The following is a 16,339-nucleotide window of genomic DNA, read 5'->3' as shown; positions in this document are numbered from 1 at the left end:
ATCACTGAGGCGTCCCCTGCTGGGTGAGCTGGGGAGGAGGCCTTCTCTGGTCAGGGACTGCGGAGATCTGCATTGTCTGCCCCTGGAAGGGGACGGTCTAGATGACTTGGAACTACGGTGTCTCTCCCTAGAAGGGGATGACCGTGTGCTATGGGATGACGCAGATTGACTTGACCTATGGGTCCGCTTGCGTCCTGACCTAGACGTGGATGTGCCAGGTCGTTCTGTTCCTGAGTCAAGCTCTCCCTTTGCTGGGTAGCGGTCATAGCCGAGGCATGACTCTGCAGAGCCTGAAGCAATGTGGGAGGTTTGGTTATCTATAGACTGCGTCATAGATTGCGACCTCTGAGTGACCCATTCCGGCGTGGCATTAGACACCGAGGCATTGGCAGGGGCTTCTTGGGGCTCTGACGCAGTAGTCTGGATGCAGTCCTGGCAGCGCATTACGTGCTGCCACTGGGGAGAGTGGTCCTGCAGGCTGTACAGAATGCATAATAGCAGTCCTGCCTGGTTCTCCTGGACCTTGAGCACGGCATAGTGCACAGAGTGCCGAAGGGCTGGCTGCAGAGGACCTTACAGGGGTAGAGAAACCTATAGGGGAACCTTATAGGTAATATGGATTCACAGCCGAGTAAAACAACCCAGCTGTGATCTTACCCCACCAGTATGCCCCTAGATCCAGTCTTGTGCCCCCCCGGAGACTGGCTGGCCTGGTCCTGCTGACCGGGAGATGCAGGGTTAATCCATGCTGCAGTAGAAATGGCCTTGAGAGAAGGAATATAAACCAGCTCACCCGTAATGCATAAACCAATCCTCGGAAGCACGGACGCGCTGTGTTCAGGCGTATAGAGTCCAAAAAAGAAAAGAATGCCCAGCTTCACCGAATCCGTAAAAAAGAATTTTAAGCATAGAGGATACAGACTTCAGCACAAGCCATATGGGTAAGAATCTCAACGCGTTTCTGGAGACTAAGCTCCCTTAATCAATGAATAAGGGAGCTTAGTCTCCAGAAACGCGTTGAGATTCTTACCCATATGGCTTGTGCTGAAGTCTGTATCCTCTATGCTTAAAAGTATGTGAATAAAGAAAATTTTTTTTTACGGATTCGGTGAAGCTGGACATTCTTTTCTTTTAGTAGAAATGGCCACCAAGGAGAAGAGGCAGGGGGAGAAGGGGCGGAGAGCTGAGAAAAAGGCAGCAAAGCTGTGTAAAAACGCGCCCTTTCTGTCTCGATCCACCCCCTTTATGACACTGTAGAGTGTCATATTTGCCATCCGGGGGGCGGAGAGGAGGCGGCGGCCACAGCTAGGCCGAAGCCGGGGCCTAAATTAGATGCCTGATGCCCAGACAGGCTCCAGGCCGGCGCGGAAGTCTGAACCGGACCCCCCCAGGATTTAAAGGCAGGATAGCGGCGGGGCTGTAAGCGGGGGCCCTGTGAGGGGTCCCCCTGAGGCAGTATAGAGCTGGTACTGCTGCAGAGACAGGGGCGCAGGGAGCTTTGTGTCTGTATGTGCCATGCCTGCCTGCACTCCCCCCGGCCCCAACAGGAGCCCGCAGCTGGGCTGGGGTCCCTGGATGCAGGCGCAGTGTGCTGGCCCATTGCTGGGAGCTGTAGAATGCTGCCTGAGCAGGCCCTACCTGAGGCGTCTCAACCTAATGCCCCCAGAGGGGGATTAGGGAGGGTGCTGCTGTCACCTTCAGGGGACTTTATCCTCGCCTCGACCTCAACCCAGAAACCAAAAGGAATTGGGGAAGGAGGGGGGAGTCTCGACTTCGAACCAGCACCCGAGGGACTGGGGAAGGAGCAACATGGGGAATAGCCATCTCTACTTCAACCGGGCACCCCGTAATAGGGGGCCGAGGAAGGAGCCATGCCGGGAGTCTCACAGGAGACCCACTTTTCTTCATCTGTAATCCGTCGGAAAAAAACGGAGTAAAAAATCTTAGGTGTGCCTCCTAGGCGACACTAAGCAAAAACTGGAGAAGGCTGACGCTGTCCAGGCGTGTATACTGCAGAGGAGGAGCCACGGTTAATCTTTTTCAGATTATGCATAGTGTCGCCTCCTAGTGGACAGCAGCATAACACCCATGGTCCTGTGTCCCCCAATGAGGCGACAGAGTAAGTGCAATCCCACACTTTTTTTTAGCTAGATTCACTAAATGCTAAAATTGATCTGCTATTATGATTCTCCAGATCATTACGAGTTCATAGACACATGTCTAGGTTCTTTATCTGAGTGGTGAAAAAAATTCCAAACTTTTTTTTTTTTAATAAACAAAGCGCCATTTTCTGATACCCGTAGAGTCTCCATTTGGGTTGGGTGAGGGCTAATTTTTTGCGTGCCAAGCTGCCATTTTCATTAATACCATTTTGTTGAAGATACGTTCTTTTGATCGCCCGTTATTGCATTTTAATGCAATGTCACATCAACCAAAAAAAATGTAATTCAGGCGTTTTGACTTTTTTCCCCTCACTACGCCGTTTAGCGATAGGGTTAATCCTTTTTTATTGATAGATCGGGCGATTCTGAACACGTCGATATTAAATAGGTGTATGTTTTTTTTTTTGTTTTTTTTTAATTTTGAATGGGGTGATTTGAACTTTTTTTTATATTTTTAATTTGTTTTTTTTTTTTCCTTTCACTTTTGGCATGCATCAATAGTCTCCATTGGGGACTAGAAGCTGCCATAACCCTATCGCCTCTGCTATATACAGGCGATGATCAGATTGCCTCTATATAGCAGAATTACTTGCTATGAGCGCCGATCACTGGGTGGGGCTCACAGCAAGCCAGCACTGACAACCATAGAGGTGTCCAGGAGACCTCTGGTTGTCATGCTGTCACGCGGGTCACCGGTGGGTGGATTTCCGGCGTGATTGCCAGAAGCGTTTGTTAAATGCCACTGTCAGTTTGACAGCGGCATTTAACTGGTTAATAGCTGTGGGTGGATCGCGATTTCACACACGGCTATTGCGGGCACATGTCAGCTGTTCAAAACACATGTCTCGGGAAAGATGTTGGCTCACCACTGGAGCCCACATCAAACAGAGGGAGTCTGACATCGGCGTAAATGTACGTCAGAGGGGTTAAAGGGAATCTGCAGCATCCCCCTAACCGAGCACTGAACAAGGCAGGGACGGACACACTGCAGCGCACACATTGCATTTTGAGGTAAAAGTCCCTGGTATTCCTGAGCTCATAGGTTTCAACCTCACTACTGTGCATTGGGACATCATTGTAAATAAACCAGTGGCTGGAGGACAGTGGTCGTGGGGTTCGCCCACAGCTAATGAATACCAATGACCCTTGAGCTTGTGCTACATGTAATAAAATAATTTCAAGAAGAGTACACATCACGGGTACAGACATTGTTAAAACATACATTTTAGTAAAGACTTCTCACTATTCCAAATTTGACCTAACAATGGGCCCAAGTCAAAAAAGGTCAGGCACACTCACATAGCTTGTGGGTTGAAGAAGTGTGAAAGTGGAAAGCTCTGTGTGGAGACTGACTGTGTTGCAAAGTTGAAAGCTACAAAAAAGATTAAACATGAATTATTTGGACATGAAGACTTTAGTAAAACGCTCTAAGAATATGCATAGCCATTCATTTACCAGAAAGAGCAGGGTTCAGGGCGGTGAATGGAAGGCCTCCATTTAGGTTAAGAGCTGCCTGTGCAGCAAGAGGTATCTGCAGACCTGTACCTGAGTAACAAAAAGGAAAATTACAATATTAGCAGCCTGACCAAAATATTATTGGTAACAAAGACAAACAGTGTAGTAGCGACCAGCAAAAACACTGATAATTCTCTAAACAAGAAGTGAGCTACTAATATTCCTAAAGAAGCACTCACAAAAAAACTTGTTGCCTAAACTTGAGTATGTCTATGTAATGTAGTATAAGGGGGCAGTCAGACGGCCGTATAACACGGACAACGATCGCAATGCTCAGACTGGCTGGCCTGACCCAAACTTGGCATCATGTATTTCTATGCAGCTGTCAGGCTGTGGTCAGGAGCGCCACCAGCCAGTCCATGCACTGTGATGCAATTGTAGTCCGACGGTCAGCTTCTGGGTCACGAGACTTCTATTCAGACATGCCAGATCATACAGATATTGTTGAGCTATAGTCTCTTTCACAAATGTACAAAAGTCTTTTTTAGGCTATGTGCACACGTTGCAGATTTTCCTGCACTAAAAACAGATCTTGGCAGAAAACGCAGGTGCGTTTTTTGGTGCGTTTTTCCCTGCAGATTGTGTTTTTGACACAAAAAGCTTGAACTGCAGTGGGAAAAACAAACAAACACATGATGTCATTTCCTTGTCCAACCCTGTGAAAACATCAAAATGAGATGCGCCAATTCCGGCACTTAACCCCTCTCTTCCCACTCCCGTGTAGTGGTGGGATATGGGGTAATGAGGGGTTAATGCCACCTTGCTATTGTAAGTTGGCATTAAGCCCGGTTAATAATGGAGAGGCGTCAATAAGACACCTATCCATTATTAATCCTATTAAAAAGGTTAAATAAATATATAGGGGGACCCCCCCCCCCCAAAAAAAAATGACATAGGGTCCCTCTGTATCTTTAGGCCAGAAAGGTTAAGCAGACAGCTGTGGGCCAATATTTGTGGACTGGGAAGGGGTTAAAATACCCAGGCTAGGAATATTAGCCCACAGATGTCTGCGCAGCCTTTATGGCTCTAAACTACAGGGGGGCCCGAAAAAAAAATTGCGTAGGGTCCCCCTATATTTTTAGGCCAGAAAGGCTAGGCAGACAGCTGTGGGCCAATATTTTTGGCCTGGGAAGGGGTTAAAATACCCCTGGCTGTTCCCAGGCCATGAATATTAATCTCACAACTGTCTGCGTAGCCTTTCTGGCTCTCAAATATAGGGAGAGCCCCCCCCCCCCCCCCAAAAAAAAAAAAAAGTGTTGGGGTCCCCCTATATTTTTAGGCCAGAAGGGCTACGCAGACAGCTGTGGGCTTATATTCATAGCCTAGGAAAGGGGCCATGGATATTTGCCCTGCCCCCCCCCCCTGGCTAGAAATAGAAGCCCGCAGCCGCCCCAGAAAAGGCGCATCTAAAAGATGTGCCAATTCCGGCACTTAGCCCCTCTCTTCCCACTCCCGTGTAGCGGTGAGATATGGGGTAATGAGGGGTTAATGCCACCTTGCTATCGTAAGGTGGCATTAAGCCCGGTTAATAATGGAGAGGCGTCAATAAGACGCCTATACATTATTAATCCTATTAAAGGGTTAAAAAAAAACACAGACACTAGAAAAAAAAATATAGTTCTTACCGATAACGGTATTTCTCTGAGCCCATGACGGCACCACGGAGAGGGGATCCGCCCACCAAGGACAGGAAACCTACGGATAAAAAAGGCGGTACCACTCTCCCGCATCAGTTGTTTTACATAGAAAATGATGGGAGACTACTAAAACATTTGTTAGCTTTAACTGTTTAGCATAACGAGATACCGCGTGACTTTAAAACTATGAATAAACTATGAATAAATTATGGCACTATTTAATGTGAGCACCCATAAGTGAAGGGAGGGAATGTACGGGTGCCGTCATGGGCTCAGAGAAATACCGTTATCGGTAAGAACTATATTTTTCTCTGATCGCCCATGACGGCACCACGGAGAGAATTGCATAGATAGTACATTCAGGGAGGGACCACCGCTTCCAGAACCCTTTTACCGAAGGTAAGGTCCGAAGAGGAGTTTAGGTCCAATCTATAGTGCCTATAGAATGTAGATGGTGAGGACCAGGTAGCAGCTCTACATATCTGGTCTATAGGAACTCCGGCCTTCTCCGCCCAGGAAGATGCCACTGCCCTTGTTGAGTGAGCCTTAACCTCCCCGGGAACGGACATCCCACTTGCTGAGTATGAAAGACTGATGGCATCCGTAATCCATCTTGCTATGGTGGCTTTCGATGCTTTTTTCCCCTTCCGGGGACCCTGGAAACACACAAACAGAGAAGCATCCTCCCTACTCTCCTTAGTGACTTCTAGGTAGCGTAAGAGACATCTTCGTACATCTAGTGTATGTAATGTTTGTTCCTTCTTGTTTACAGGATTGGGACAGAAGGAAGGGAGAGAAATCTCTTGAGACCTGTGGAACTTTGATGCCACTTTCGGGAGATATGCTGGGTCTGTTTTTAGAATGACCCTATCCTCTAGAAATTGTGTGTAAGGAGGGTTAGCCGAAAGAGCCTGTAAGTCGCTGACCCTACGGGCAGAAGTGAGGGCGACTAACAGAGCGGTTTTGAGAGATAGGTTTTTTATTGAAACTTCGTGTAATGGTTCGAATGGTGGACTGGTCAGGGCTTTAAGGACTAAGTTTAAGTCCCATTGAGGAACGATTTTTATCGGAAGAGGCCTTGATCTTCCTGCTGCTTTTATGAATCTAGCGACCCACCTATTTGAAGCTAAATCAAAATTGAATAGGGCCCCCAATGCTGCCACGTGAACTTTCAGGGTACTAGTGGCCAGCCCCATCTCCAACCCATTTTGTAGGAATTCTAATATGGAATTAAGGGGAATTTCTTTCCCTATATTTTCACCTGATGAAGACAGAAACTTTTTCCATATCTTGCCATATTGTTTCGTTGTAACTGGCTTCCTACTTTGTAATAAGGTTGAGATTAGCCCTGGGGAGAACCCCCTGTCTTTTAGCAGCTTCCTTTCAAGAGCCAAGCTGTCAAGTGCAAGTTCTTGACCCTTGGATGACAGACTGGGCCCTGCGACAATAGATCCTGAAGGTCTGGTAATACCCAGGGGTCGGACATTGACATCTTCCTCATCCATGAGAACCAAGGTCTCTTCGGCCAGAACAGGGCAATTAAGATAACCAGCGCCCCGTCCTCCCGAATCTTCCTCAGCACCGCTGGAATCAGAATGAGAGGAGGAAAGGCATAGAGCAGATGATGGCTCCAAGACATCAGGAAAGCGTCCACAACTACTGGGTTCCCCAGGGGAGATAGGGAGCAAAAGGAGGTTACTTTTTTGTTTAGGTGACTCGCAAAGAGATCTATTTTGGGAACCCCCCATTTCTCTGTGATCTGGGTAAATATTGCCTGATTCAGTTCCCATTCTCCCTGTTTTAGGCTGGACCGACTGAGGAAGTCCGCTTTGTAGTTGTCTACCCCTTTTATGTGTAGACTTGTTATGGATAGGAGGTTGCTCTCGGCTATTTGCAGGATTGAGTTGGTCACTTCCATTAGATTTCTGGAACGGGTGCCCCCCTGGTGATTGAGGTAAGATACTACCACCCGGTTGTCCGACATCACTCTTACATGATGAGAGTGAAGGACTTTCAAGAATTTCTGAAGGGCAAATTTGACTGCCAGAAGTTCCTTCATATTGGAGGATTTGTCTGCTAGGGATGGAGACCATGTGCCCTGGGCTACCAGATCGTCTAGATGAGCTCCCCACCCTGAGGGGCTTGCGTCCGTAGTTAGGACTTTTGAGATCTGAATTACCCACGGTACCCCCTGGGAAAGATTTTCCTGCGATTTCCACCATGTCAGAGAGTGGCTGGTACGAGGAGATAGAATTAACCGCCCGTCTAAATGCTCTCCTAGACGGGTTTGTTCTGACAATATCTGCCATTGGAGGTCTCTCGAATGTAATTGGGCCCACTGGACTGCGGGGATGCAAGAGGTCATGGAGCCTAGGAGGGACATACCCTGACGGAGTGTTATGGAGGGGAGAGATTGAACCCTCGATACCAAACTTTTTAGTTTTTGTATTTTGTTCTCCGGTAGCCGACATTCCATTTTTATGGAGTCTAGGGTGAGACCTAGGTACTCCTGAACTTGAGAAGGTATTAGTCTGGATTTTTCTATGTTTATTAGCCAGCCTAGTTCTTTTAGGGAATGAATCACAATTGCCAGTTGATGCTCGCAATGCTGCGGGGAGGAGCCTATTACCAGAAAATCGTCCAGATATGGTACGATTAAGGTATTTTCTTCTCTGAGGTGGGCCATTACCTCCGCAATCAGTTTTGTGAAAATCCTCGGGGCTATGGCTAGACCAAAAGGCAGAGCTGAGAACTGGAAGTGGCTTAGGACTCCTCTGATGTGAACCGCCATCCTGAGGAATCTTTGGTGATCTTTGTGTATTGGGACGTGATAATATGCGTCCTTTAGGTCTAGAACCACCATGAAGCATTGAGGAAACAGCATTTTGATAGATGACTTTATCGTTTCCATTTTGAATGCCTGAACCTCTAAGTAGTTGTTTAGACTTTTCAGATTTATGATGGTTCTGAAAGACCCGTCTGGTTTTCTTCTCAGAAATAGAGGGGAATAGTATCCTTGTCCTCTTTCTTGAGGGGGGACCTCCAGGAGAACTCTCTTTTCTACTAACCCGATGACTTCTCTTTCTAGTGCCAGCTGCTCTTCTGCCGAAGACCTTGTAGATGTCATCGTAAAAGAGGGACGAGGGTATCTCTTGAATGTTAACCTCAGTCCTGATTCTATAATGTTCAGTATCCATTGACTGGAGGTAATCTTTTTCCAGGCTGGGAGAAAGCGAGACAGCCTCCCTCCCACCTGGGGCGAACCTTCATTGCGGAGGTTTCTTGTTATCATTGGGGTTTTTATTAAAGATAAACCCCTTGTTTTTGTTCCTCTTATCCTCCCATTTCCCCTGGCCTCTCCCCGGGTTCTTTCGGAAAAACCTCTTGCTCCGAAAGGGCTTCCGGTAAGAGGGGAGGCCCAAGGGAGGAAAGGACTTTTTCTTGTCCCCAGCTTTTTCTAAAATGTCATCTAAAGTGGAACCAAACAAGAATTCTCCTTCACAGGGGATGGTACACAGTCTTGTCTTAGTTTGGAGATCGCCTGGCCAGCTCTTAAGCCAGAGGGCGCGCCTGGCCGCATTAGCCAGTGCTGCTGACCTAGCAGCTAGTCTGATTGAGTCGGCCGAGGCGTCAGCCAGGAAAGCCGCGGCTCCCCTCATTACTGGTAAAGTATTCAGTACTGAGTCTCGGGAAGTCTTCCCTTTTAATTGACCCTCTAGTTGGTTTAGCCAAATCATTAGGGAGCGAGATGTACACGCCGCTGCTACTGCAGGTTTTAAGCCCCCCCCTGCTGCCTCCCAAGAGCCTTTGAGGAAGGCGTCCGCCTTCTTGTCCATAGGGTCTTTTAGTACCCCCATGTCTTCAAACGGGAGTGCGAATTTTTTTGATGCTTTGGCTATAGCCACATCTAATTTGGGGGCTTTTTCCCAAAAGGAGCAGGATTCATCCTCAAAAGGGTATTTCCTTTTGGGAGTTAAGAGAGACTTTTTCATGGGCTTTTTTCATTCTTTTTTGATTAAAGCCGCAATTGCATCATTAAGTGGAAAAACTCTCCTCTTTTTTTGTTCTAGGCCCCCGAACATGATGTCCTGTACTGATTTTTTGGGGTGGGAGTCTACTAACCCCATAGTACTTCTCACCGCCTTTATGAGGCCATCGGTGTCCTCTAGTGGGAAACAGTTGTGCCCCCCCGAGGAAGAAGTGGATGATGCAGATGAGGAGGAGGAGGAGTCGGAGGATACTGAGCTCGCACTGTCGCTGTCAGATTTTGAGACCGGAGATGGAGACCTATTCTTGGTCTTTCTCCGTTTTTTCCCCTTTTTTAGGGATCTAAGGGTGTCTTCTACTTGCTCTTTAATCAGGTTTTTTAAGTCGGTTGCAAACCCTGGCAGACTTTCAGATACTGTCTGCTGTATGCAAGTGTTACACAGCGTCTTCTCCCAGGCAGGTGGAAGATCTTCTCTACAGATGGCACAAATTTTATGCTTTGTTTTGCCTACGCTCTTCCTCCCCTAAAAGAGACAAATAATAACCTTACTGTCTCTGACTTTCACGAAGATCCACTTACCACCTCCAGGACCCATAAATACCGATTGGGGATTCTCCGCCTCTGGCTTTTTCCCCGACGCCGTGCTGGACCCCTTACTGCGTTGGGACCTCTGGCGTTCGTTGCTGGTGTCCTGGCGCTGCTGTCGCCTTTTTTGCTGCTGCTGCTGCTGCTGCTGTGGCGCTGCTATAGGTGGAGATGATTCTGGCAAGGGAGATGCCGGGTCGCTCATATTGCTGCTGGTCTGCGGTTACTGCTTTGACAACACTCTGGTGTAGTTGCAAGTAGCTTTTTTTGAGGCTTCTGCTGATATATTGCGGAGCCGCTAGGAGGAAGTAACTTTCCTCATTTAAAGCCTTCGCGCCGCTTTTTTTTTTTTTTTCCATCCGCGCCTGCGCAGTAGCGCCCGGCTGATGGCGAGGAGCGCCGAACGCCGGCGCCTGCGCAGTAGCGCCCAGCCGATGGCCGAACGTCGGCGCCTGCGCAGTAGCGCCCGGCTGATGGCGAGGAGCGTCGAACGCCGGCGCCTGCGCAGTCGGGCTCAAGCGGCGCCTGCGCAGAAGCCGTACGAGCGCCTCGCCGGCGCCTCGCGAGACCAGCTTAATCCCGGGCATGCGCCGAACTAGCAAGATGGCGCCGGGAGTGCATATATGGCGCTGCTGACCGGCGCCCCCGGTCCTATGCAGTCCCTACTGCGCGGTTCTGCACGCCCGATGGCGGTGCAGTGTGCAGACTGACGCATGTTTTTTTGGGGGAGGGTCGCGCCGCACCTCCCGCAACCACAGAGGGACCCCCCTGGATGTTGCCTGCTGCATCTTACCTGGGGAGGTGACCGCGAACTCCTTGTCACCTCCCCCGCACACCCTAGAGGCCCACTAGCCCTTCGCGGTGGCGCTTCGGGTCACCACCTTAGCCGAGGCAGAGGGACCCCAGCTGCCTGAACCGGACTAGATGGCCCCGGAATTCCCACGTCGATCTGGTAAGTCCATAGGTCTCCCATCAAGGACAGGAAACCAACTGATGCGGGAGAGTGGTACCGCCTTTTTTATCCGTAGGTTTCCTGTCCTTGGTGGGCGGATCCCCTCTCCGTGGTGCCGTCATGGGCGATCAGAGAAATATTTTAATGAAATAAAGACACCCACTTTTTGACAAACCCTTTATTATACGCTCAATCCATCTGAAGACCCTCGACATGCAAAAGAAATAAAAAAACAAACCAAATTCATACTCCCTGGCCCTGTCTGCAGAAATCCAACGAGGGTCCCACGACGATCTGCCATGGAGAACAGACACATCCAGAGATGTGCCTGCTCTCCACGGCTGCAGCAACACACTGACAGGAGCTCCGGCTCCTGTCGGTGTGTTACTGTGCATGCGCGAGAGTTTACCGGCGTTCATTGACCCCGGTACTCTCGCTTTACGGCAGTGCTGCGTGGGAAAGATCACACGAAGCTGTACTGCCGTAAATAGAGACGCCGGAGCCGCTGAACTCCGGTAAAGTACGCGATACACTGCCAGGAGCTTCGCTAGTGGCAGTGTATCGCCAGAGAGCAAGCGATCGGCGTGGGACACTCGGTATTGGATTCTGCAGACAGGGAGTATGGATTTGATTTATTTTTTTTTTTACTTTTTCCCTAGGGGACCAAGGGCTTCGCGTACCAGTGTGCTGTATGGTGAGTACATACTCTATGTTATATGTTGTATGTAATGTCTGTCATGTATGTTACGTTTATTGTATGTGTATGTGTTTGTGTTTTACTGACAATTGTGCTAAGTCGCCAGACACAGGGACAACTCTCCCATCCTAATATCGGATGGGAGTAGTAGTCCCATACGGCGACTTAGCACAATTGGGTGGCAATATGGTCGCATGGGGACACACACACACACACACTTCACATACATACACACACATTCACATACATGCCTCCATGCTGACGGTCACACTCCGCCCACGCACTTCCTGCTGCAGCGGTTTCTACACCCAAAACCGCAGAAAACCCGCAGATATTTTTTCATATCCGGGTTTTACTGCGGGTATGACCCTCACAATGGAGGTCTATGGGTGCAGAACCGCTGCAGTTCCGCAGAAAGAAGTGACATGCTGCGGAATATAAACCGCTGCGTCTCTGCGCGTTTTTTTCTGCAGCATGTGCACAGCGGTTTGCGGTTTCCATAGGTTTACATGTAAACGCAATGGAAACTGCAGCGGACCCGCAGCGGCAAAATCGCTGCGGTTCCGCGGTAAAAACCGCAACGTGTGAACATGGCCTAACAATTTACTTAAGTTCTGATGCTCTCTAGACTTACATTGTAACGAATCTAAAAAGCCACATTGCACTGACCAAATCGGCATGGGTTACTAGTAACTGGTTACTAGCTGCTGTAAAAAAGATTGGCAGCATACTGCACACAAAGTGAGAAATAAAAGTTGTCCCACTTTCCTGGATGAAACTCTCTACCTTTTTTTTTCTTTTTTATAAAATACATACATACATACATACATACATACATACATACCATACCATACACACACACTGTCACGAGAACCTACCCCCAAAAGTTACTTCCAGCTCATACAGACCCACATGTGATCTGCCAAGTCTGAATAGAGTGCCGCTGGTTTCTGGGAAGGACGGCAATTGGTGAAATATTTATAATATAAAATGTTTACACTGGCTTAGGCAATAAGTTTTGTGGGAGTGCCTCATTAATTGAGCAGTCGTTGTAAAACGGTGAAATACAGGTGAAATAAAGGTGCTTCTCACAAAATTAGAATATCTGATAATTTCAGTTCTTCAATACAAAAGGTGAAACTCATATTGTCATTACAGCCAGAGTGATCTATTTCAAGTGTTTATATCTGTTAATCCCTTCACGTCATGCGCCGTACATGTACGGCGCATGTCGTGTCCCTCCCTTTTTTTTCACTACCTCGTTGAGCTGGATCATCCATTCTTTTGTTATCAAAGCAACCTGGGCTTCCATAACACCTCAGCAGTGCCACAGGCTGATCGCCTCCATGCCACGCTACATTGATGCAGTGATTGATGCAAAAGGAGCAGCAACCAAGTATTGAGTGCATTTACTGAACATTCCTTTCAGTAGGCCAACATTTCGGATTTTAAAATCATTTTTCAAGCTGGTGTTACAAAGTTTTCCATTTACTCAGTTTGTCTGCCCTATCACCTTTCGGGTGCAGCTTTACATAATACCTTCCCCTGCTTATGTTTCATGCTGGTCTTTGTTGGATCCATTCACTTTGCTGCAGTTTATGTTGGTTGCAGGCGTTTTGTGCGTGATACTTTTATTCCTTAGGGAATTGCTACTCTAGCGATACTAGAAGCTGCTAAGGAAATTCAGGGTAAGCCGCTGTCAATTGGAGGCGCCATTGCATTATCTTAAGAGTGCCAACCTCCGGGAAAGGCAGGGATAGCCAAGGTTCAGAGGAGGGCTTTTCCTAGTCTGAACAGGGATCTGTCAGGTTCAGGTATTTGTCTTCCTGGTTTGTACGCTACCCACGTGAACATGCTATAGCAGAAATAACAGTATGGCTGAGATCTGCTGATTTTGTTCGGAGGCGTCTTGTTCTATTTGGGGTATTTTGTTCTTCAAATCACAGATTTTCCCTTTTGCTGGTTTAGTAGGTCAAACACTTTTTGCAGAGCCTGTTGCATGTATGAGAATTCCTCCTTCAGCAGTCCCATTTCGTTGTTAATTGAGGATATAACAGAACTGCAGTGTGTTACAGTCAAACACATTTTTCAGTGTAGGTTCAGTAATCTGCTGACTTGTATCATCCTGATCAGCTATTGTTTGGGGTTGCAGAACTATAGGGACCCCATCAATATGCTCATCTATTTCTCTAGAAGGAGAGACTTTTCTGCCTGATGCCATTCTGGCAAAGCTGGTCAGTTTCACTGCAACAGTTTTTCCCAATCTGGTACCTGCTACTGAACACGTGCCAGCATCATCTTGGGTGTCAATCCCCCCCCCACGACGGAGCTTCTCGCTGTCTCCCCCAGCAAAGAAGACGCCGTTCACCAGCACTGCTGGATGCAGGAAATATGAAGTTTCCACAATCAGTGATGGTTTGGGGGAGCCATGTCACCTGCTGGTGTAGGTCCACTGTTTTATCAAGACCAAAGTTAACGCAGCCGTCTACCAGGAAATTTTAGAGCACTTCATGCTTAACCTCAAAGAATCTATGGGGTATTGTCAAGAGGAAGATGAGAGACACCAGACCCAACAATGCAGACGAGCTGAAGGCTGCTATCAAAGCAACCTGGGCTTCCATAACACCTCAGCAGTGCCACAGGCTGATCGCCTCCATGCCACGCCACATTGATGCAGTAATTGATGCCAAAGAAGCCCCGACCAAGTATTGAGTGTATTTACTGAACATACATTTCAGTAGGCCACCATTTCGTTTTTTTAAAATCATTATTTCAAGCTGGTGTTAAAAAGTATTCTAATTTACTGAGATAATGACTTTTGGGTTTTCATTGGCTGTAAGTCATAATCATCAACATTAACAGAAATAAACACTTGAAATACATCACTCTGTTTGTAATGACTATATAATTATATGAGTTTCACTTTTTGTATAGAAGAACTAAAATAGAATATCAAAAAGTTAATTTAAAAGCAACTGTGCCAATCACTTTCCACTTACCTTCTGCCAGTTTAGCCATAAGCTGCAGTCGCCCAGTTGCCCCCAAATCAATACCACTTCTCTCAAGGTCATCATTATCAAGGAATGAGACATCAGAATTGCCATACTCTCTGTCTGTCACATGACCAACCCTCATGGCTCGACCAGCCAATTCAAAGCCATTCAACTGATCTAGAGCCCGACGGGCACACTCGGCATCTACAAACTGGAAGAGAAAGAAATCTTTCTTATCCTTTGGTTAAAAAGGATTACATTACTTTTTAAATAAAAAAAATAAAATAAACAAAAATAAATAAATAAGGAGATGACCGTGGCAAACCCCACCTTAAAAGGACTAGATTTAAAGGAAAAGATGGGGCACTCGCAGACAGTAGAACTTCTTGACTCTAGCCAATGTTAAGATGTTTTGTGTACGGCCATGATACTTCTAGTCAGACTGTGTAATGCTCTCTTTCCCAGTTGCACATTTTAATGGATGTTCAATAAAGAGACAATAATAATAATAATAATAATCTTTATTTATATAACATATTCCGCAGCGCTTTACAGTTTAACAGTTTCAAACACAACAGTCATAGGTAACAATGTTAACAATACAGTAATAAAGCAGAATAAAACAAAATAAGACGAGAAGTTTTACTCCAATAGCAAGTACCACATCTTTTCTTTTACTATTATGAGCAACCCCATCGGATTTATTTTCCCAAAATGCAGGTATTGAGAGTTTTTTTTTTTTCATTAACCCCTTCAAGTCACGGCCCTTTTTTGGTTTTGCGTTTTGGTTTTTCACTCCCCTCCTTCCCAGAGCTATAACTTTTTTATTTTTCCGTCAATTTGGCCATGTAAGGGCTTATTTTTTGCGGGACGAGTTGTACTTTTGAATGACACCATTGGTTTTACCATGTCTTTTACTAGAAAACGGGAAAAAAATTCCAAGTGCGGTGAAATTGCAAAAAAAAGTGCAATCCCACACTTGTTTTTTGTTTGGCTTTTTTGCTAGCTTCACTAAATGCTAAAACTGACCTGCCATTATGATTCTCTAGGTCATTACGAGTTCATAGACACCTAACATGTCTAGTTTATTTTTTATCCAAGTGGTGAAAAAAATTTCAATTTTTTTTTTTTTTTTTAAAGCAAAGTGCCATTTTCCGATACCCGTAGCGTCTCCATTTTTCGTGATCTGTTGTCGGGTGAGGGCTTATTTTTTGCGTGCCGAGCTGATGTTTTTAATGATAGCATTTCGGCGCAGATACTTTTTTTGATCGCCCGTTATTGCATTTTAATGCAATGTCGCGGCGACCAAAAAAACGTAATTCTGGCGTTTCTGATTTTTTTATCGCTACGCTATTTAGCGATCAGGTTAATGCTTTTTTTTAATTGATAGGGCGATTCTGAACGCGGCAATACCAAATATGTGTAGGTTTGATTTTTTTCTTTATTGCTTTATTTAGGATGGGGCGAAAGGGGGGTGATTTAAACTTTTATATTTTTTATATTTTTTTCATATTTTTAAAACATTTTTTTTTTTACTTGTGCCATGCTTCAATAGCCTCCATGGGAGGCTAGAAGCTGGCACAACTGGATCGGCTCAGCTACATAGCAGCGATCATCAGATCGCTGCTATGTAGCTGAAATGCAGGTGTGCTGTGAGCGCCGACCACAGGGGGGCGCACACAGCAGGCCGGCATCAGTAACCATAGAGGTCTCAAGGTCACTGTCCTGACACATCGCCGACCCCCGATCATGTGACAGGGGTAGGCGATGACATCATTTCCGGCCGCCCGGCCGGATGCGGTAGTTAAAT

At 46.8% G+C, this 16,339-nt stretch overlaps 1 protein-coding gene across 11 annotated transcripts in view; it reads right to left on the bottom strand.

The window, feature by feature from the left end:
• RBM23 (RNA binding motif protein 23) overlaps positions 1 to 16,339 on the bottom strand; it is a 90,142-nt gene that overhangs the window by 6,436 nt on the left and 67,367 nt on the right. For all 11 annotated transcript variants that reach the window (XM_077299115.1, XM_077299092.1, XM_077299120.1 and 8 more), the window contains 3 exons: positions 14,536 to 14,740; positions 3,618 to 3,707; positions 3,462 to 3,534 (listed from right to left, as the gene is read on the bottom strand). In XM_077299115.1, coding sequence (XP_077155230.1) covers positions 3,462 to 3,534; positions 3,618 to 3,707; positions 14,536 to 14,740 — 368 coding nt within the window. The remainder of the gene's footprint in view (positions 1 to 3,461; positions 3,535 to 3,617; positions 3,708 to 14,535; positions 14,741 to 16,339) is intronic.

The sequence above is a fragment of the Ranitomeya variabilis genome, chromosome 1 (assembly GCF_051348905.1).
Source record: "Ranitomeya variabilis isolate aRanVar5 chromosome 1, aRanVar5.hap1, whole genome shotgun sequence".
Lineage (NCBI taxonomy): Eukaryota > Metazoa > Chordata > Amphibia > Anura > Dendrobatidae > Ranitomeya > Ranitomeya variabilis.
This window is presented reverse-complemented; position numbering and strand designations above follow the sequence as displayed.